The sequence below is a fragment of the Staurois parvus genome, unplaced genomic scaffold, assembly GCF_062004578.1.
Source record: "Staurois parvus isolate SC_StPar_1 unplaced genomic scaffold, SC_StPar_1.0 ptg001463l, whole genome shotgun sequence".
NCBI classification, from domain to species: Eukaryota; Metazoa; Chordata; class Amphibia; order Anura; family Ranidae; genus Staurois; species Staurois parvus.
The window spans coordinates 464,820-489,051 of record NW_028319259.1 but is presented as its reverse complement, the minus strand read 5'-3'; the positions used below and the strand labels follow the sequence as shown (position 1 = coordinate 489,051).

Here is a 24,232-nt window from a genome sequence, read left to right as displayed (position 1 = left end):
TGCTGTGAGGGGTCATGAATGGAAGAAGGGGCAGTGCCTAGTGCTGTGAGCGATCAGGAATGGGGAGAAGGAAGAAGAGGCCGCACCTAGTGCTGTGTGGGCTCATGAATGGGGAGAAGGAAGAAGGGGCTGCACCTAGTGCTGTGTGGGCTCATGAATGGGGAGAAGGAAGAAGGGGCAGAACCTAGTGCCTAGTGGGCTCATGAACGGGGAGAAGGGGCCGCACCTAGTGCTGTGTGGGCTCATGAATGGGGAGAAAGAAGAAGGGGCAGCCTATAGTGCTGTGTGGGCTTATGAATGGAGAATGGAGAGAAGGGGCCGCACCTAGTGCTGTGTGGGCTCATGAACGGGGAGAAGGGGCCACACCTAGTGCTGTGTGGGCTCATGAACGGGGAGAAGGGGCCGCACCTAGTGCTGTGTGGGCTCATGAATGGGGAGAAGGAAGAAGGGGCCGAACCTAGTGCTGTGTGGGCTCATGAACAGGGAGAAGGGGCCGCACCTAGTGCTGTGTGGGCTCATGAACAGGGAGAAGGGGCCGCACCTAGTGCTGTGTGGGCTCATGAACAGGGAGAAGGAAGAAGGGGCAGCCTCTAGTGCTGTGCTGGTTAAGAAATGGGGAGAAGGAAGAGGGTACGGTGCCTACTGCTGTTAGCTCCCCCCATAGGATCACCCATTAATTTGGGCTTCAGTCTGGGGTGGTGCTGACAGGCAGAGCTTTTATTTCCTAATGACAGCCCGATTGAATTGGACCAAAGAGTTCCCTGCATTGTGTCTCCTACGGACAGGACAAGAGGAAGAAATTAACTTGCTGGTGAGATGACTTCTTAAAGGACCTACAGTATCTACAGTAAGCAGCCATGAAGTAGTTGGCTTGTCTGGTGAGATGAGAGGTGCAGGTACGGCCCCTAGCAGCCAATCACTCCGTATTCCTAATGCCCAGCTTGCACTATAGGCACGAACGTTGAGCTCTGATTGGTCCCTATGTGCAGTGAGTGGCTCCTTGTTCTGATTAATATTTTTTCTGGTTGGGGGTTAAATAAATCATCCCCAATCTTCTTCTGGGTTCTTCTACTGAAGAATAAACCTTTGTAGGCCACTGTTGGAAATGTGAGTTGACCGATATTTTGCAGCGTCGTCAATAAACCGTAAACAGGCAAACACACTTGGTGACACATTTCTTACCCGGAATCGAACTTTCCCATTCGTGCTGGTCTGCAGGAAGAGGCGGTGAGGGCCGTTCCAGTTTCCATACACCATATCCACCTTTCCATCCCGATTAAAGTCCGCCAACGCAACGCCACGCCCATGCTGATAGGTGTCATCCACCCCTGGAAGGAGACACAATTCAAACACAAAGGATGTCACGATGAGATTTTACACAAAATAGGAGAGCAAAGCTGTTTTATTTGACAAATCCTGCAGTTTTGGTAAATTCTTCTCATGGTGGGAGTTAAAGTTGCTGTAAGACGCAGAAAACAACAACTAGTAACAATGGCGGGAACCAGGGACTTTAGAAGTTACACACACATTATTATCATCTTGCCGATCTAATACTTTATCTGCATGCAGATCACGGGTTATTCACTAGCTGCATGCTTGCTCCTGGCAAAGGATTAAAAATGTATTTGCATCATTGACCAGCCCCTTGAAAACGTCTTCTGGGACGAAGCATATCGGGGTGGAGCCTGTGCTGACGTCATCATGCTGCTGGACCTGAACCATGTCTAGGTTGTTTGTTTTACTCTTATACTCTGTTGCTGATTGTGAATATCTCTCTCTGTTGCTAATAAAATGTAAAAACATTTTTTTATTTGTATTCTTTGGCGTAATCCTGACACCTGCTGAGTGGAGGGACTGGCTGCAGCTGAATTCCTTTGATCTTTTCTGCTGTGCCATGTGGTTCCCAGTAATCCCAAAGGCATTGTGTGTGAACCATGGCCAGGTCTAGGGGGGTGGGCTATGCCCCCCAGATTTTAGTTGTGCCCCCCTCCCCCAATGCCAACCCTAACCTGCCACTATACTACCCTAACCTGCACCTATACTGCCCTAACCTGCCACTACACTACCCTAACCTGCCACTACACTACCCTAACCTGCACCTATACTACCCTAACCTGCCACTATACTACCCTAACCTGCCACTACACTGCCCTAACCTGTCACTATACTGCCCTAACCTGCCACTACACTGCCCTAACCTGCCACTACACTGCCCTAACCTACCACTATACTGCCCTAACCTGCCACTATACTACCCTAACCTGCCACTATACTACACTTACCTGCCACTATACTACCCTAACCTACCACTATACTGCCCTAACCTACCACTATACTGCCCTAACCTACCACTATACTGCCCTAACCTGCCACTATACTACCCAAACCTGCCACTATAAAGCCCTAACCTGCCACTATAGTACCCTAACCTTCCACTATACTTGTGACCACCGGGATTCAAGAGCAATGTAACGGAACCGGAACCCAGACCGCACTGAGTTTTTCTGTTATACCACAGCTTCCCCTGTCCGAACACCATCCACGGACCACACCCTTGACATCCCTCAGGAAATAGACAGCACCCAGCTCTTCTTAATACAGGAAGCTAACTCTGTTTATTTTAACAAAAAACACAGGATATATACAGAGGGCGGGGAAACACAACCAAGAACAGGAAATACATCATCACCCCTCCCCATCCCACCAAGACACAGAACAATGGGATGAAGCACATGGCAAAGGACATTGACCAAACCCCACACCAATACACAAACAGTACATCCCATAATAGTTGGCTGGACAGGAAGACACAGCACATGGCAAACAGACAATGGACAACCATGTGGCCGAGAACAAAGGAACACACACTATACACAGGACTCAGACATTCACATACACACCCTGTACCCCTTAACAGGCACAGGGTGCCTTAAACATAATAGGAATTTGGGAAGATGATACAGAGGTCCCCCCACCCCCAAAAGTCACTCCCGTCACATATCTCCCCTTTCGGCAGGAGACTACTGCAGGAGTAGATCCCAGACGGATGTACTCTGAAGTTAGTCGGTACCTCCAGTCCCTCAATGCCAACACCCACACAGTACCCCATGCAAATTGTCCCACACCAAGCGTTACTCACCCAGCCAACCTCTGCCTCTCCCGTAGAACATACCCGCCGCTGGGGAGAAGTACAGACTGGTCCTTCTCCCGGAAATCCTCTCAGCCGCTGGAGAGAAGACAGGGTGGCTGGGCCGCCTTCATCCTTCTGTGGGGGATCTGGGCCGACTGCCCAGCATCCCTGGGGTATCCAGGTGGTGGCTGTAGTTGCTAGGCAGAGGCCAGCGGCGCTCTGTCCTGTTGCCAGCTCTTCTGCTGGGGACCCCACATCTGCTCCGGCTAACCGTGGGGGAGGGAGGCTACCTTCCTCCACTCCCAGACTGTGGATCTGCTGCTGGGATGGCATTCCTCTGTCACTGTCCCCCTGGTGCACAGATCCTGGCTTGGGAGGGAAAAGAGTTTCCTCCACTTTGGCTGACTGTGGGGGAGGGAGGACAACAACCTCCTCTCCCTTCTCACCCTGGGCCTCTGAAACTACCACAGGTGTGGGGCAGAGGTCCTGGATCCTCTGTCCGGTTGTCAGCGCTTCAGCTGGCAGCTCCCCGGCTGGTTCCTCCTCAGTAAAAAAGTCAGTACAATCCCCAGTCTCTGGAATGGCTAAATGTCCAGGGCACGGGCTGGTGGCCCTTGAGTCCAGTGCCAGCACTTTGGCAGGTGACTCATCACCCACAACGTCCTCCATTGAAAAATCAATTAGATCCATGCATTCTGGGATCTGTAATTGGAGGGATGAGCCAACTTCTCCATCTTCCATACCCTCATCCAGTTGTTGGACAGACGCGTCCTTCCATCCAAGCTCATCCCATGTAGAAACAGGATCATCTAGGTAAGCCAGCACTTGCTGCATCCGCCATAAGACCTCTGTTTCCATAGCTGCGGGTGGTATCTGCATCTCTCCTGCTATCTGAACCTTGGATCCTGGTGGTGGTTTCGATGTCCCAGACTGCAGGTGATTCATCACCCATAACATCCTCCAGCGAAAAATCCATTAGATCCATACATCCTGGGATCTGTAATTGGAGGGATGCGCCGACTGCTCCATCTTCCACACCCTCATCCAGCTGTTGGACAGACGTATTTCTCCATCCACGCTCTTCCCATGTAGAAACCGGGTCATCTAAATAAGCCACCACTTGCTGCATCCGCCACAAGACCTTTGTTTCCATAGCTGCGGGTGGTATCTGTCTCTCTTCTCCTGCTCTTGGATCCCGGTGATGGTTTGGATGTGTTTACAGGTTGGAAGCACAATCCCACCGCTGCCACCAATGTAATGGAACCAGAACCCAGACCGCACTGAGTTTTTCCGTTATACCACAGCTTCCCCTGTCCGAACACTATCCACGGACCACACCCTTGACATCCCTCAGGAAATAGACAGCACCCAGCTCTTCTTAAAACAGGAAGCCAACTCTGTTTATTTTAACACAAAACACAGGATATATACAGAGGGCGGGGAAACACAACCAAGAACAGGAAATACATCATCACCCCTCACCATCCCACCAATACACAGAACAATGGGATGAAGCACATGGCAAAGGACATTGACCAACCCCCACACCAATACACAAACAGTACATCCCATAATAGTTGGCTGGACAGGAAGACACAGCACCATGGGGGGAGCACATGGCAAACAGACAATGGACAACCATGTGGCCGAGAACAAAGGAACACACACTCTACACAAGACTCAGACATTCACATACACACCCTGTACCCCTTAACAGGCACAGGGTGCCTTAAACATAATGGGAATTTGGGAAGTTGATACAGAGGTCCCCCCACCCCCAAAAGTCACTCCCATCACAATACTGCCCTAACCTGCCACTATACTGCCCTATCCTTCCACTATACTGCCCTAACCTGCCACTATACTACACTAACCTGCCACTATACTGCCCTAACCTGCCACTACATTGCCCCAACCTGCCACTACATTGCCCCAACCTGCCACTACACTGCCCTAACCTACCACTACACTACCCTAACCTGCCACTATACAGCCCTAACCTACCACTATGCTACCCTAACCTGCCACTAGGCTGCCCTAACCTGCCACATACTGCCCTAACCTGCCACTATACAGCCCTAACCTGCCACTATAGTGCCCCAACCTGCCACTATACTGCCCTAACCTGCCACTATACTACCCTAACCTACCACTATACTACCCTAACCTGCCACTAGGCTGCCCTAACCTGCCACATACTGCCCTAACCTGCCACTATACAGCCCTAACCTGCCACTATAGTGCCCCAACCTGCCACTATACTGCCCTAACCTGCCACTATACTACCCTAACCTACCACTATACTACCCTAACCTGCCACTAGGCTGCCCTAACCTGCCACATACTGCCCTAACCTGCCACTATACAGCCCTAACCTGCCACTATAGTGCCCCAACCTGCCACTATACTGCCCTAACCTGCCACTATACTACCCTAACCTACCACTATACTACCCTAACCTGCCACTAGGCTGCCCTAACCTGCCACATAGTGCCCTAACCTGCCACTATACAGCCCTAACCTGCCACTATAGTGCCCCAACCTGCCACTATACTGCCCTAACCTGCCACTATACTGCTGTAACCTGCCACATACTGTCCTAACCTGCCACTATACCGCCCCAACCTGCCACTATACCGCCCCAACCTGCCACTATACCGCCCCAACCTGCCACTATACCGCCCTAACCTACCACTATACCGCCCTAACCTGCCACTACACTGCCCTAACCTGCCACTATACTGCCCTAACCTGCCACTATACTGCCCTAACCTGCCACTATACTACAATAACCTGCCAATATAGTACCCTAACCTGCAACTATACTGCCCTAACCTGCCACATACTACCCTAACCTGCCAGATGAGTTCGGGCGTGCTGGGAGATGAGTTCGGGCGTGCTGGGAGATGAGTTCGGGCGTGCTGGGAGATGAGTTTGGGCGTGCTGGGAGATGAGTTCGGGCGTGCTGGGAGATGAGTTCGGGCCTGCTGGGAGATGAGTTCGGGCCTGCTGGGAGATGAGTTCGGGCCTGCTGGGAGATGAGTTCGGGCCTGCTGGGAGATGAGTTCGGGCGTGCTGGGAGATGAGTTCGGGCGTGCTGGGAGATGAGTTCCGGCGTGCTGGGAGATGAGTTCCGGCGTGTTGGGAGATGAGTTCCGGCGTGTTGGGAGATGAGTTCGGGCGTGTTGGGAGAGGAGTTCGGGCGTGTTGGGAGAGGAGTTCGGGCGTGTTGGGAGATGAGTTCGGGCGTGTTGGGAGATGAGTTCGGGCGTGTTGGGAGAGGAGTTCGGGCGTGTTGGGAGATGAGTTCGGGCGTGTTGGGAGATGAGTTCGGGCGTGTTGGGAGATGAGTTCGGGCGTGCTGGGAGATGAGTTCGGGCGTGCTGGGAGATGAGTTCGGGCGTGCTGGGAGATGAGTTCGGGCGTGCTGGGAGATGAGTTAATGCCTAGTCTCTGGAACTGAACAACTCTGACAACCCAACATAAAGAGAAAACCCCGCAATCCGAACTCAACGAACCCCAAGAAATGACAAAGTTTCAATGCATTAAATGGTGCTAAAGTGACCAATCGCTGACCAGTTATTAATGGTGGAAATATGGAATATCCCCAACAGTTTCTCTTCTGCCATTAAAATGTAACAAAAATCTGAAGAGAAGATTTATAAATTCTGCCGGTTGATATAAATAAAATAAGACGTCTCCTGATAAACACAAGTCTATGAGAAGTAAAATATTCCACCCACGTTGATTCAAAATAACTTTTCGGAGGATAATGCGGTTGAGGTGTTACACCGCGGAGACGCTACCGGTGAATCATGAGCGGAAAACAAGGATAATGGCCGACACATCCAGCGCATCTCTACCTCACTACTGGCTTTGGGGGCAAACGTGCGAAAAGAAGAAAAGACAAAAAGACACCAAATGATTCAGAAGGATTCAAAAAATCCAAAGTGTGATCCACTGTTAAGGGGGCTTGTGATTGGCCGATCTGTGGTCCCAACTGGTACAAGTCCTTGCCCTGCTTCTTCTTGCTACCCACCCGCCTGCTTGAGGCCCTAGACTTCCTTGCTTGAGGCCCTAGACTTCCTTGCTTGAGGCCCTAGACTTCCTTGCTTGAGGCCCTAGACTTCCTTGCTTGAGGCCCTAGACTTCCTTGCTGGAGGCCCTAGACTTCCTTGCTTGAGGCCCTAGACTTCCTTGCTTGAGGCCCTAGACTTCCTTGCTGGAGGCCCTAGACTTCCTTGCTGGAGGCCCTAGACTTCCTTGCTGGAGGCCCTAGACTTCCTTGCTTGAGGCCCTAGACTTCCTTGCTTGAGGCCCTAGACTTCCTTGCTGGAGGCCCTAGACTTCCTTGCTGGAGGCCCTAGACTTCCTTGCTGGAGGCCTTCCAATGACATCCCTGGCCATTAGCCTTTATATTCCGAAGAAAGGAATGTCCACACAAGAGAAGTTGCTGCACTTTACTGATGTTATTTCAGAAGATGGCATTTACAGTCAGATCACATAGATATACTATCCGGGGGTCACTTGATGGCACTTTGTCAATGGCATATAGTGGATGGTCCGCAGCAGTCACATATGAAAGCAGCTTATGACCTCCACCCTTCAGCATTACTCCCTTTTACAGTCGCTCCTCTAAGAGTCATTAGTACTCACTCAGAGGGCTCTGGCTTGCCTTGGCAGTCTGTGTCCAGTTCACAACTCCTTGCATGTAGTTTCTGAGAGGATCATTGCAATCCACGTCTGGCCAGGGGCGTACTGACCATTTGGAAATTTGGGCGCTGCCTGAGGGCCCGGGGCCAGTAGGGGACCCCATGAGATGCCCCTGGTACCTTTTTCATAGGCTTTTTTGAGTTTGGGCAAGGACACAGGGGCCCCATGATCCCCTATTGCCCGGGGGCCCCATGAGTTGTCAGTCCGCCCCTGCGTCTGGCTTTAGTACATTTCTCCCAGACCCTCCATGGGAACAGACTCATTTTAGAGAACACTTGGCCTTTTGCAGCCCGCTCTGGCCTCCACCATCATAAGAGACAGGATGACTACAGTCAGCTCTTCTCAGTGAAGGACTACCTCACCTTGTTCTCCACTTTGCTGGTGGGATCTCTGGCTCCCATCACCCGACTACCCTAGGCTCCTCCCAACCTGGCGTATACCCCCACCTGCTTCTTTATAAGGTCCACCTATTCAATTGCTTGGTAACACAAATCGCTAATCAGCCAATCACATGGCAGCAACTCAATGCATTTAGGCATCGGTGAAGACTGAAGTTCAAACCGAGCATCAGAATGGGGAAGAAAAGGGATTTAAGTGACTTTGAACGTGGCATGGTTGTTGTTCCCGGACTGGCTGGTCTGAGCATTTCAAAAACTGCTGATCTACTGGGATTTTCCCACACAACCATCTCTAGGGTTTCCAGAGAATGGTCCAAAAAAAAATAAAATATCCAGTGAGAGGCAGTTGTGTGGAGGAAAATTACTTGTTGAGGTCAGAGGTCAGATGAGAATGGGCAGACTGGTTGGAGATGATAGAAAGGCAACAGGAACTCCAATAACCCCTCGTTACACCCAAGGTATGCAGAATACCATCACTGAACGCACAACATGTCCAACCTTGAAGCAGATGGGCTACAGCAGCAGAAGACCACACCGGGTGCCACTCCTGTCAGCTAAGACCACACTGGGAGCCAGTCCTGTCAGCTGAGAACAGGAAATGTTCATTGTACTCCAATGGCCTCCACAGTCACCAGATCTCTGGGGTTTACAGAGAATGGTCCGAAAAAGAGAAAATCTCCAGTGAGCAGCAGTTGCATAGAGGAAAATACCTTGTTGGTGTCAGAGGTCAGATGAGAATGGGCAGACTGGTTCCAGATGATAGAAAGGGAACAGGAACTCCAATAACCCCTCGTTACACCCAAGGTATGCAGAACACCATCTCTGAACACACAACATGTCCAACCTTGAAGCAGATGGGCTACAGCAGCAGAAGACCACAATGGGTGCCACTCTTGTCAGCTAAGAACAGGAAACGGAGGCTGCAATTCACACAGGATCACCAAAATTGGGCCATAGACGATTGGAAAAACGTTGCCTGGTCTGATGAGTCTCAATGTCCCTAGAGATGGTTGTTTGGGAAAATCCCAGGAGATCAGCAGTTTTTGAAATACTCAAACCAGCCCGTCTGGCGCCAACAGCCAAAGTCACTTAATCCCACCACTGGCCTCCATTCAGTGTCCTCCACCCCTCTGCCAATCCCTCCACTGGCCTCCATTCGGTGTCCTCCACCCCTCTGCCAATCCCTCCACTGGCCTCCATTCGGTGCCCTCCACCCCTCTCTGCCAATTCCTCCACTGGCCTCCACTCAGTGTCCTCCACCCCTCTCTACCAATCCCTCCACTGGCTTCCATTCAGTGTCCTCCACCCCTCTGCCAATCCCACCACTGGCCTCCACTCAGTGTCCTCCACCCCTCTCTGCCAATCCCACCACTGGCTTCCTTTCAGTGTCCTGCACCTCTCTCCGCCAATCCCTCCACTGGCCTCCATTCGGTGCCCTCCACCCCTCTCTGCCAATCCCTCCACTGTCCTCCACTCAGTGTCCTCCACCCCTCTCTGCCAATCCCTCCACTGGCCTCCATTCATTGTCCTCCACCCCTCTCTGCCAATCCCTCCACTGGCCTCCATTCAGTGTCCTCCACCCCTCTCTGCCAATCCCTCCACTGGCCTCCATTCAGTGTCCTCCATCCCTCTCTGCCAATCCCACCACTGGCCTCCATCCAGTGTCCTCCACCCCTCTCTGCCAATCCCTCCACTGGCCTCCATTCAGTGTCCTCCATCCCTCTCTGCCAATCCCACCACTGGCCTCCATCCAGTGTCCTCCACCCCTCTCTGCCAATCCCTCCACTGGCCTCCATTCAGTGTCCTCCATCCCTCTCTGCCAATCCCACCACTGGCCTCCATTCAGTGTCCTCCACCCCTCTCTGCCAATCCCTCCACTGGCCTCCATCCCTCTCTGCCAATCCCTCCACTGGCCTCCATTCAGTGTCCTCCACCCCTCTCTGCCAATCCCTCTACTGGCTTCCACTAACCCAACGTATAAAATTCAAAATACTAACCACAACTTGCAAAGCCATCCACAACTCTGCCCCGGCTACATCACCAACCTCATCCGCAGATATCGTCCAAATCGTCCATAGACATCTTGCTCTCTAGCTCCTTCATCACCTCCTCCCACACTTGCCTCCAGGACTTCTCCAGAACCTCTCTCATCCTCTGGAACTCCCTACCCCAGTATGTCTGGTCAGCAACCCACCCTGTCCACCTTTAGGCGATCTTTGAACACTCACTTATTCAGGGAAGCCTACCCCACCCCCACCTAAGAACTGTACTTGAGTCACCACCACCAGATCACCCCCCCCCCGCAGCTATCACCTTTTGTATCCCCTCCCCCTTCCTTTAGATTGTAAGCTCCACGGGCCGGGCCCTCCTATTCCTTCTGTACTGAAAGTATTGTAATTGTACCGCCCCCCTTATATTGTCCAGCGCTGCGCAAACTGCTATATAAATCCTGTATAATAATTAATAATCTACTTTTCCATACATCTATTAACTATATTGTTTCCATAAAGTGATATTTCAGTTCATTTTTATTCAATTAAAAATAATATATTACTAGAAAAAAAACAGCAGGAGGGGGAGGGCTCTATGCAACAGCTCAACTTTTTCCTTCCAATGACACCAATGACGAGGCACTATTCCTCCCACTGACACCAATGATGGGGCTCTATTCCTCCCACTGACACCAATGATGGGACACTATTCCTCCCACTGACACCAATGATGGGGCACTATTCCTCCCACTGACACCAATGATGGGGCTCTATTCCTCCCACTGACACCAATGATGGGGCTCTATTCCTCCCACTGACACCAATGATGGGGCACTATTCCTCCCACTGACACCAATGATGGGGCACTATTCCTCCCATGGATACCAATGATGGGGCACTATTCCTCCCACTGACACCAATGATGGGGCACTACTCCTCCCACTGACACCAATGATGGGGCACTATTCCTCCAACTGAAACCAATAATGGGGCACTATTCCTCCCACTGATACCAATGATGGGGCACTATTCCTCCCACTGACACCAATGATGGGGCACTATTCCTCCCACTGATACCAATGATGGGGCACTATTCCTCCCACTGACACCAATGATGGGGCACTATTCCTCCCACTGACACCAATGATGGGGCACTATTCCTCCCACTGATACCAATGATGGGGCACTACTCCTCCCACTGACACCAATGATGGGGCACTATTCCTCCCACTGATACCAATGATGGGGCACTATTCCTCCCACTGACACCAATGATGGGCCACTATTCCTCCCACTGACACCAATGATGGGGCACCAATCCTCCCACTGACACCAATGATGGGGCACTATTCCTCCCACTGACACCAATGATGGGGCACTATTCCTCCCAATGACACCAATGATGGGGCACTATTCCTCCCAATGACACCAATGATGGGACACTATTCCTCCCACTGCCATCAATGATGGGGCACTATTCCTCCCACTGACACCAATGATGGGGCACTATTCCTCCCACTGATACCAATGATGGGGCACTATTCCTCCCACTGACCCCAATAATGGGTCACTATTCCTCCCACTGACACCAATGATGGGGCACTATTCCTCCCACTGACCCCAATAATGGGTCACTATTCCTCCCACTGACCCCAATAATGGGTCACTATTCCTCCCACTGACACCAATGATAGGGCTATTTTCCTCCCACTGACATCAATGATGGGGCACTATTCCTCCCACTGACATCAATGATGGGGCACTATTCCTCCCACTGAACCCAATGATGGGGCACTATTCCTCCCACTGACACCAATTATGGGGCACTATTCCTCCCACTGATACCAATGATGGGGCACTATTCCTCCCACTGACACCAATGATGGGGCACTATTCCTCCCACTGACACCAATGATGGGGCACTATTCCTCCCACTGAACCCAATGATGGGGCACTATTCCTCCCACTGACACCAATGATGGGGCACTATTCCTCCCACTGACACCAATGATGGGACACTATTCCTCCCACTGATACCAATGATGGGACACTATTCCTCCCACTGATACCAATGATGGGGCACTATTCCTCCCACTGACACCAATGATGGGGCACTATTCCTCCCACTGACACCAATGATGGGACACTATTCCTCCCACTGATACCAATGATGGGGCACTATTCCTCCCACTGACCCCAATAATGGGTCACTATTCCTCCCACTGACACCAATGATAGGGCTATTTTCCTCCCACTGACATCAATGATGGGGCACTATTCCTCCCACTGACATCAATGATGGGGCACTATTCCTCCCACTGACACCAATGATGGGGCACTATTCCTCCCACTGACACCAATGATGGGGCACTATTCCTCCCACTGAACCCAATGATGGGGCACTATTCCTCCCACTGACACCAATTATGGGGCACTATTCCTCCCACTGAACCCAATGATGGGGCACTATTCCTCCCACTGAACCCAATGATGGGGCACTATTCCTCCCACTGATACCAATGATGGGGCACTATTCCTCCGACTGACACCAATGATGGGGCACTATTCCTCCCACTGACACCAATGATGGGGCACTATTCCTCCCACTGAACCCAATGATGGGGCACTATTCCTCCCACTGAACCCAATGATGGGGCACTATTCCTCCCACTGATACCAATGATGGGGCACTATTCCTCCGACTGACACCAATGATGGGGCACTATTCCTCCCACTGACACCAATGATGGGGCACTATTCCTCCCACTGAACCCAATGATGGGGCACTATTCCTCCCACTGACACCAATGATGGGGCACTATTCCTCCCACTGACACCAATGATGGGGCACTATTCCTCCCACTGATACCAATGATGGGGCACTATTCCTCCCACTGACACCAATGATGGGGCACTATTCCTCCCACTGACACCAATGATAGGGCACCAATCCTCCCACTGACACCAATGATGGGGCACTATTCCTCCCACTGATACTAATGATGGGGCACTATTCCTCCCACTGAACCCAATGATGGGGCACTATTCCTCCCACTGAACCCAATGATGGGGCACTATTCCTCCCACTGACCCCAATGATGGGGCACTATTCCTCCCACTGACACCAATGATGGGACACTATTCCTCCCACTGACACCAATGATGGGGCATTATTCCTCCCACTGACACCAATGATGGGGCACTATTCCTCCCACTGACCCCAATAATGGGTCACTATTCCTCCCACTGACACCAATGATAGGGTTCTATTCCCCCCATTGACACCAATAATGGGGCACTATTCCTCCCACTGACACCAATGATGGGGCACTATTCCTCCCACTGACACCAATGATGGGGCACTATTCCTCCCACTGACACCAATGATGGGGCACTATTCCTCCCACTGACACCAATGATGGGGCACTATTCCTCCCACTGACACCAATGATGGGGCACTATTCCTCCCACTGACACCAATGATGGGGCACTATTCCTCCCACTGACACCAATGATGGGGCATTATTCCTCCCACTGATACCAATGATGGGGCACTATTCCTCCCACTGACCCCAATAATGGGTCACTATTCCTCCCACTGAACCCAATGATGGGGCACTATTCCTCCCACTGACACCAATGATGGGGCACTATTCCTCCCACTGACACCAATGATGGGGCACTATTCCTCCCACTGACCCCAATAATGGGTCACTATTCCTCCCACTGAACCCAATGATGGGGCACTATTCCTCCCACTGATACCAATGATGGGGCACTATTCCTCCCACTGACACCAATCATGGGTCACTATTCCTCCCACTGACACCAATGATAGGGCACCAATCCTCCCACTGACCTCACTGATGGGACACTATTCCTTCTTCTATTCCTAACCACATTGGTACTGTATAATTCTTTTACACCTACTGACTACAAGTCTGAAGAATTATTTACTCCCACTGGCCACAATCCGTTCCCACTGAAGTCTAAAGGACAGTAAACTGACCCCTTGTTTAGAAAGTTTGGAGAGCCCTGGTCTAGGGGAACAATAAAAGGAGATTTACTTACCTGATCCTCCACTCTTCCCCATTGCTAGACCAGTGACCACAGTGCCTGATCCCCCACACTCAACCAGTGATGTCATCTAGGGCAGAGCAGGGTCCATAGCCCTCTACCGGACATGAGGATGCTGAGGGACAGTCCACCGCCAGATCATCGAGGAGGGAAGGATCAGGTAAGTAAAACTGTTTCATCATTCCCCTAGACCAGGGGTCTCCAAACGTTTCAAAAAAAGGGCCGGTATACTGTCCTTCAGACTTTAGGAGGGCTGGACTAGGGCCAGTGAGGATAGACTATGTCCTGGCCCCAGCATCAGTGAGAGTAATCATGGCCTCAGAGTTGATGGTTGGTAGGAGGAGGAGGAGTGCCTCATCATTGGTGTCAGTGGGAAGAATTGTACACCCCTATTGTTCTCAATGGAAAAAGTGCTGCCCCATTGTTGGTCTTCGCGGGAGGAATAGTGACTTAAGGGCCAGATAAAGGGTAGCAAAGGGCCATATCCGGCCCTCGGGCTGCAGTTTGGAGACCCCTGCCCTAGACAAAACAAGTAACCCTTGCAGTGTGGGCACAGCTCCACCGCAAGGGACAATTTTCAATTTTTCCAGCATTGAGCAGGGTCCACAGCCCTCTACTGGACATGAGGATGCTGAGGGACAGTCCAAAGCTAGATCATCGAGGAGGATCAGGTAAGTAAAACTGTTTCATCGTTCCCCTAGACCAGGAGTCTCCAAACTTTTAAAAAAATGGAAGAAGTCATGCCCCATTGTTAATCTAAGTGGAGGAATAGTGCCCCAAGGACCAGATAAAGGGTAGCAAAGGGCCATATCCGGCCCTCGGGCTGCAGTTTGGAGACCCCTGCCCTAGACAAAACAAGTAAGTAACCCTTGCAGTGCGGGCACAGCTCCACCGCAAGGGACAATTTTCAATTTTCCCAGCATTGGGCTTTCAGGTTACTTCTAATGACTGAGAATTTGCAAAATTTTGCAAAGGATCTGAAGACAGCACAGCATGGAAGCCCAAAGGAGAAGAGAAATGAATACGATCGACTTCCATGATGGACCAGCGTTCTCTCACCTTGGGAGGAAGTCACCAGAATAACGGGGGCGCATGCTCTCCCACATTCGTTGGTTTGATGGATTCACCTTTGACAAGTCTTGTTAAACCCTTGCCATCATTCTGACTTTCAATTACCGCGCCGGAGCACCCGCCTCACTCTCTCCCCCATACATCCTCTCCGCACATATATCTTGCTTCCTCCCGGCCCGACCTCACGCACATTATTACCTTATCAAAATCGCCGTTTTTGCCACTGCTTACAGAAAACAAAATATTGTACTGCCAAAAAACACATTTTTCTTAAAAAAAAAAAAAAAAAAGAACATATTACTGAGGGAAATGGGATTTTAATGAAAAGCTGAATTACATTTTTTTTTTCCTGAAATATGACCGCCATCGTTTTAATCAGTCACTTCTTCGTTCTTCTCCCCAACGGCCTTCCTCATTGGGAAGGCTGAGGGGGCCTTGAGTTGAGGGAAGTTGTATATTTTTCAATCTGCGCCTAAGTAAAATGAATAAACTGGCTTCCCGAAATATATTCTGTGCGGGTTCCGCGACAGAAGTCGGCAGCTGTGCACTGCGGAAAGCGGTTGTTTGTATACTGTCACTGTCCGCCAAGGCCCATGTCAAGCTGATTCATCGCAGGAAGACCGGTGGGAAAAGTCCATGATACAGCGGGAATTGATTGGGAGGCATGTTCTAGATTAGAAAACGGCAAATTAACTGTACATGCCAAGCTGCCTTTTTATGAGGCTAACGCTGAATTTTCTCAGATCTCTGGTTTGCCTTTGAAAAGTTTAGTAAACTTTATTAGAGTTGGTATCACTATTGAAAATATTTTTATTTTCTTTCATTTTTAATCGGGGTCATCTGCAGATTTCCTCTCAGCTCATTGATTACAATTACTATTTCCATTATTATCATTACTATTGATTTTGTTTTTATTCTGATGACTTTCATCATGATCAGGAACTCTTGATTTATATATAGAAATGCCCGTAGCGAAATAAAGAAGAAATAGCGCAGGGCATACATGACTAGGCCCAGAGTGGGGGAAGGAAGAGCAGAAAGGGTTAAGGTAGCTCCAGGGGGATTTGTTATTGTTAGTGGGGGGTAGCTGATTGGTAGAGGTTGGTGTAGGTGGGGTTTTGCTGCACCTTAGGGTGGGAGGTTCTGTGAGGGGGCATCAGTTAGCTGGACGGCAAGAGTGTGAGCTTCCCTCCCGCCCTCCCTGTTTGGGTGAGTTTTGGGTCCCTCCAGGTAGAGGGGGGGATTATGTTGGTTCATGGGCGGTTGTTGGTCTTTGGAGGCAGTTCTTCTTTGGAAGGTAAACAACAATGGTGTGGGACCCATCGGTGGTATGGGATGCCCGGGGACATTCCCAGTTAACCGAGGTTTAACTGGAAGGTGGTGGTGCTGCACTGCGGACGGTATGGTTGTCTCCGAGCTGGTTGGTTGCGGCTGGAGGCCTAGTGTATATGGTTGTCCGCAGGTGCATTTCGGATCGTTTTGGGGTGCCTTTGAAGACCAACAACAATTCTGTGGGGTTTCTGTTATAAGGACTGGTTGGTGGCGGTTGTTGGTCTTTGGAGGCGGTTCTTATTTGGAAGGTAAACAACAATGCTGTGGGACCCATCGGTGGTATGGGATGCCTGGGGACATTACAGTTAACCAAGGTTTAACTGGAAGGTGGTGGTGCTGCACTGCGGACGGTATGGTTGTCTCCGAGCTGGTTGGTTGCGGCTGGAGGCCTAGTGTATATGGTTGTCCGCAGGTGCATTTCGGATCGTTTTGGGGTGCCTTCGAAGACCAACAACAATTCTGGGGGTTTCTGTTATAAGGAATGGTTGGTGTATTGTAACTTGAGTTGTTAATAAAAGGCCATGTTGGCCATTTACTCCAAAATTGGTGTTATGTCTTTTGTTAGTATAATTGGTTAAGGGAAAGGGGGTTGGTGCGGAACGGTAATGGTGGTAATGGGGAAGTGGACGAGCCTATCACTGGTGCAATAGTCATGATATTTTAATTTTTTTTGCAATTTTAAGACATATTTTACCTTGGTATATTTGCCTCTACATTATTTTTACTATTGATTTTATTTCCATTTTGAGTATTTCTATTCTGATGATTTTGATCGTGATCAGGACTCTTGACTTAAATATTTTGTTTTGTGATTTTTACTATATATATATATATATATATATACCGTATTTTTCGCACCATAAGACGCACTTTTTTCCCCCCAAAAAAGGGGGGAAAATGTCAGTGCGTCTTATGGAGCGAATATGGATGGAGCGGCCGGTCCGGTATTTCCACTGCCGCCGTGTCAGAATACCGGGCCGGCCGCTCAGCTCTACAGCGGGACCTTATAGAGATGACTGCTGACCTTTGGGGAGGGGGGGGGGGGGGAGGTACCTGAATTTGACAGATACCCGCTCCCACTTCCGTGGAGTTGTTCTTTCATCTTACCCGTTCCTCTATCCAGCCGCGCGGTCTTCCCGGCTTCTGTAGTGTGGGCATGACAGCCGGGTGCCAAGTGCGCATGCGCAGGAAGCGGTGCTTTTTGTGAATGGTAAGGCGGCACCTGGGACACATGACAGATCCCAGAAGCCGCCGGACCAATCACAAAGCGCATGCGCACTGGGCACCCGGCTGTCATGCCGAGCGCCATTACAGAAGCCGGGAAGACAGCGCGCCGCTGGATAGAGGAACAGGTAAGATCAAACAAAAACTCTGCGGAAGTAAGAGCGGGTACCTGTCAAATTCAGGTACCCGCTACCCACCTCCCCATCTCCCCAAAGGTCAGCAGTCATCCCCTGTACTATCCACAGTCTCTGGTCATCCCCTGTACTGTGTCCGCAGTCTCCGGTCATTCCCTGTACTGTGTCCGCAGTCTCCGGTCATCTCCTGTACTGTGTCCGCAGTCTCCGGTCATCTCCTGTACTGTGTCCGCAGTCTCCGGTCATCTCCTGTACTGTGTCCGCAGTCTCCGGTCATCTCCTGTACTATGTCCGCAGTCTCTGGTCATCTCCTGTACTGTGTCCGCAGTCTCCGGTCATCTCCTGTACTGTGTCCACAGTCTCTGGTCATCTCCTGTACTGTCTCCGCAGTCTCTGGTCATCTCCTGTACTGTGTCTGCAGTCTCTGGTCATCTCCTGTACTGTGTCCGCAGTCTCCGGTCATCTCCTGTACTGTGTCCGCAGTCTCTGGTCATCTCCTGTACTGTCTCCGCAGTCTCTGGTCATCTCCTGTACTTTGTCCGCAGTCTCTGGTCATCTCCTGTACTGTGTCTGCAGTCTCTGGTCATCCCCTGTACTTTGTCCGCAGTCTCTGGTCATCTCCTGTACTGTGTCCGCAGTCTCTGGTCATCTCCTGTACTGTGTCCGCAGTCTCCGGTCATCTCCTGTACTGTGTCTGCAGTCTCTGGTCATCTCCTGTACTGTGTCCGCAGTCTCCGGTCATCTCCTGTACTGTGTCCGCAGTCTCCGGTCATCTCCTGTACTGTGTCCGCAGTCTCTGGTCATCTCCTGTACTTTGTCTGCAGTCTCTGGTCATCCCCTGTACTGTGTCCGCAGTCTCTGGTCATCTCCTGTACTGTGTCCGCAGTCTCTGGTCATCTCCTGTACTTTGTCCGCAGTCTCTGATCATCTCCTGTACTATGTTTGCAGTCTCTGGTCATCTCCTGTACTATGTCCGCAGTCTCTGGTCATCTCCTGTACTGTGTCTGCAGTCTCTGGTCATCTCCTGTACTGTGTCCGCAGTCTCTGGTCATCTCCTGTACTATGTCCGCAGTCTCTGGTCATCTCCTGTACTATGTCCGCAGTCTCTGGTCATCTCCTGTACTGTGTCCGCAGTCTCTGGTCATCTCCTGTACTATGTCCGCAGTCTCTGGTCATCTCCTGTACTGTGTCCGCAGTCTCTGGTCATCCCCTGTACTATGTCCGCAGTCTCTGGTCATCTCCTGTACTGTCCGCAGTCTCTGGTCATCTCCTGTACTGTCCGCAGTCTCTGGTCATCTCCTGTACTGTGTCCGCAGTCTCTGGTCATCTCCTGTACTGTCCGCAGTCTCTGGTCATCTCCTGTACTATGTCCGCAGTCTCTGGTCATCTCCTGTACTGTCCGCAGTCTCTGGTCATCTCCTGTACTGTGTTTGCAGTCCATTAGTTCAGAATTTTTTTTTCCTGTTTTCTGCCTCTAAAACCTAGGTGCGTCTTATGGAGCGAAAAATACGGTATATACATACATACATATACATTTATTATATTTTTGCCTTTCCACAATCGCTATAATGTTAACAAAAATTTATTATGTGTGTGTGTGTGAGTATATATATATATATATACATACATATACACACATACATATACACACAGTGGGGCAAAAACGTATTGAGAAAACAAATCCAGACAATCACATTGGCTGATCTGGAAAGAATTTATTGGCAAATTATGGTGGAAAATAAGTATTTGGTGACCTACAAACAAGCAAGATTTCTGGCTCTCACAGACCTGGACCTTCTTCTTTAAGAGGCTCCTCCTCCTGCACTCATTACCTGTATCAATGGCACCTGTTTGAACTTGTTATCAGTATAAAAGACACCTGTCCACAACCTCAAACAGTCACACTCCAAACTCCACTATGGTGAAGACCAAAGAGCTGTTGAAGGACTCCAGAAACAAAATTGTAGACCTGCACCAGGCTGGGAAGACTGAATCTGCAATAGGCAAGCAGCTTGGTGTGAACAAATCAACTGTGGGAGCAATAATTAGAAAATGGAAGACCTACAAGACCACTGATAATCTCCCTCCATCTGGGGCTCCACGCAAGATCTCACCCCGTGGGGTCAAAATGATCACAAGAACGGTGAGCAAAAATCCCAGGACCACACGGGGGACCTAGTGAATGACCTGCAGAGAGCTGGGACCAACGTAACAAAGGCTACCATCAGTAACACACTACGCCGCCAGGGACTCAGATCCTGCAGTGCCAGACGTGTCCCCCTGCTTAAGCCAGTACATGTCGGGGCCCGTCTGAAGTTTGCTAGAGAGCATTTGGATGATCCAGAAGAGGATTGGGAGAATGTCATATGGTCAGATGAAACCAAAATAGAACTGTTTGGTAGAAACACAACTCGTCGTGTTTGGAGGAGAGAGAATGCTGAGTTGCATCCAAAGAACACCATACCTACTGTGAAGCATGGGGGTGGCAACATCATGCTTTGGGGCTGTTTCTCCACAAAGGGACCATGACGACTGATCCATGTACAGGACAGAATGAATGGGGCCATGTATCGTGAGATTTTGAGTGCAAACCTCCTTCTATCAGCAAGGGCATTGAAGATGAAACGTGGCTGGGTCTTCCAACATGACAATGATCCCAAACATACCACCCGGGCAACGAAGGAGTGGCTTCGTAAGAAGCATTTCAAGGTCCTGGAGTGGCCTAGCCAGTCTCCAGATCTCAACCCCATAGAAAACCTTTGGAGGGAGTTGAAAGTCCGTGTTGCCCAGCGACAGCCCCAAAACATCACTGCTCTAGAGGAGATCTGCATGGAGGAGGAGATCTGCATGGAGGATGGGCCAACATACCAGCAACAGTGTGTGCCAACCTTGTGAAGACTTCCAGGAAACGTCTGACCTCTGTCATTGCCAACAAAGGATATATAACAAAGTATTGACATGAACTTTTCATATTCACCAAATACTTATTTTCCACCATAATTTGCCAATAAATTCTTTCCAGATCAGCCAATGAGATTGTCTGGATTTGTTTTCTCAATACGTTTTTGCCCCACTGTGTGTATATGTATGTGTGTATATGTATGTATATATATATATATATATATACTCACACACACACACATAATAAAATTTTTTTCTCATTTTGTCTCTCATAGTTGAGGTCTCCTTATGATGCCAATTACAGGCCTCTCTCATCTCTGTAAGTGGGAGAACTTGTACAATTGGTGGTGACTAAATACTTTTTTGCCCCACTGTGTATATATATATTTGTTTGTTTTTTGTTTTTAATATACATACTTTTTTTTCTCTCTCTCATATATATCATATTTGTTTAATATCCCTGAAGACGGGAGAGTCTTTTCTCCCGAAACGCGTTGGATTGAGGTATTTGTTAAAAAAGACCTCCTAATCTACCATCAAAAGTGCATTCTTTTGGACATCGGGCACTCCTCCTTTTCTATAATTTCACATAACTATTTGGGAGGCATATTCTAGATGAGAAAACAGGAAATTAACTGTACATGCCAAGTTTCCTTTTTTTTTTATGAGGCTAACACTGAATTTTCTCAGATCTCTGGTTTGCCTTTGAAAAAAAGTTTAGTAAACTTTATTAACCTTTGTATCACTATTCAAAATATTTTTATTTTATTTTATCGGGTTCATCTGCAGATTTCCTCTCAGCTCAAAGATTACAATTACTATTGATTTTATTTCTATTTTGATTATATCTATTCTGATGATTTTGATCATGATCAGGAACTCTTGATTTACCGGTATATATATTTTTTGTAATTTTTAATATATATATATATTCTAGATTAGAAAAAGGGAAATGAACTGTACATGCCAATGCCAGGTTTCCTTTTTTAATGAGGCTGAACTTTTTTTCAGATCTCTGTTTTTTTTATGTCCCAACAATAAAAATATGGGAATGCAAAAAATGTATTGAAATTCTTAAGGCTCTAGATGGGGCTGGGTGCCACTGTGGGGGCTATGGGGGTTCTGAAGGGGGTTAAGGGGCTCTATAGTCTATATTAATTGTTTGGGATGGGTGTCTCTGTAGGGGGCTGGGGGTGTCTCCATGAGGTTGAGGGGCACTGTGGGATATTAAGGGCTAGAAGCTATGCAGTAGGCTGGGGGCACTCTGGAAGGATGGAACTGTGGGAGGTTTGGGGGGCACTATGGAGGTTGAGGTCAGGTCAATCAGGGAGTCTGGGGGCACTGTAGGTCAGTGTGACAGGTGTGGGGAGGGAGGCTAACACTGACTTTTTTTTTAAATCTCTTTTTTTTTATGTCCCAACAATAAAAATATGGGAATGCAAAAAAAATTATTAAAATTCTGAAAGGCTCTACATGGGTCTGGGTGCCACTGTGGGGGCTATGGGGGTTCTGGAGGGGGTTAGGGGCTCTGCAGCAAACTTGGTGGCCCTGTAGGGCATAACATTTCGGGAAAAGTCTGGATGAATTGTTTGGGATGGGTATCTCTGTAGGGGGCTGGGGGTGTCTCCATGAGGTTGGGGGGCATTGTGGAATATTGAGGGCTAGAAGCTATGCAGTAGGTTGGGGGCACTCTGGAAGGATGGAGGGAACTGTGGGATGTTTGGGGGGGGCACTTTGAAGGTTGAGGTCAATCAGAGAGCCTGGGGGCACTGTAGGCCAGTATGACAGGTGTGTGTGGGGGGGCACTATATTATCTGGGAGGCACTGTAGGCAGCCAGGAGATTTGCGGCTGGCCGGAGACACAATAGGGGGAAGCTGTGGCCTTGTGGTGAGACTAATGAGTTTTTTTTCCCTATGTGCAGATCTCTGGTTTTGCCTTTGAAAAGTTTAGTAAAATAAAAGTTATTTCAGGAGAACGCCGATGTGAAACATTGTTCTTAAGTCCTAAAAATGTAAAATATAAAGCTATTTATGAAAAAAAATTCCTCCATTTATTGTTGAGACTGTAGGAGGAAAGAACTCCTCTGGGCAAATGGCTAATTAGACGGCTAAAATACATAAATGCGTGCATGCAGTATCCGCTACAGCGGGGGTTATCAAACTTATGGAGACCAGGGCCTGGTAAATTGTCCCAAAAACTTCCATGTCCCAACAGTAACAAAAAAAGTTTCTACTCACACAATAAAAGTATGGGAATGAAAAATATGTATTGAAATGCTGAAAGCCTCTGGATAGGGATGAGTGTCACTGACGGCTACGGGGTTCTGGAGGGGGTTGGGGGACTCTACAGCAGATAGGGTGGCAATGTATGGCATGAAAATTTTGGAAGGCACCTGGAGAAACTGTTTGGGATGGGTGTCTCTGAATGGGGCTGAGGGTCACTGTGGGGGCTATTGGGGTTCTAGAGGGGGTTAGGGGACTCTACAGCAGATATGGTGGCAATGTATGGCATGAAAATTTTGGAAGGCACCTGGAGAAACTGTTTGTGATGGGTGTCTCTGGATTGGGCTGAGGATCACTGTGGGGCTAGGGGGGTTCTGGGGGGGGGGTTAGGGGACTCTGCAGCAGATATGGTGGCCCTGTATGACATGAAGATTCTGGAAGGCATCTAGAGAAACTGTGATGGGTGTCTCTGGATGGGGCTGAGGGTCACTGTGGGGGCTACGGGGGTTTTGGAGGGGGTTGGGGGACTCTGCAGAAGATATGTTGGCCCTGTATGGCATGAAGATTCTGGAAGGCATCTAGAGAAACGGTTTGTGATGGGTGTCTTTGGATGAGGCTGAGGGTCACTGTGGGGGCTATGGGGGTTCTGGAGGGGGTTGGGGGACTCTGCAGAAGATATGTTGGCCCTGTATGACATGATTCTGGAAGGCATCTGAGAAACTGTTTGGGTTGAGTGTCTCTGGAGGGGGCTGAGTGTCTGTCCAAGAGGCTGAAACTTTTAAAAACAGGAAACAGTGAGTCGGCAAGAGAGCGCCGCTGTCTAAGTGTAGTAGTGATAGGCAAATTAATAAAAAACTGGAGGATAAATGCTGCACTCACATACATATGGATAAAACACAACACATCAATATGTTCAGTGGAGACGTCAACAGATGGCAGCTTTTAAAGAATACTCAGATGGATATAAAGCAAGAAAGAGGAGAGAGGGGAAGTGCACCCCCCTCAGTGTACTATTATTACTACTACACTGGTCTGACA

At 49.4% G+C, this 24,232-nt stretch overlaps 1 protein-coding gene across 1 annotated transcript in view; it reads right to left on the bottom strand.

The window, feature by feature from the left end:
- CRTAC1 (cartilage acidic protein 1) overlaps nt 1-24,232 on the bottom strand; it is a 604,943-nt gene that overhangs the window by 197,253 nt on the left and 383,458 nt on the right. The window contains exon 8 of the mRNA XM_089662389.1: nt 1,183-1,328. Coding sequence (XP_089518515.1) covers nt 1,183-1,328 — 146 coding nt within the window. The remainder of the gene's footprint in view (nt 1-1,182; nt 1,329-24,232) is intronic.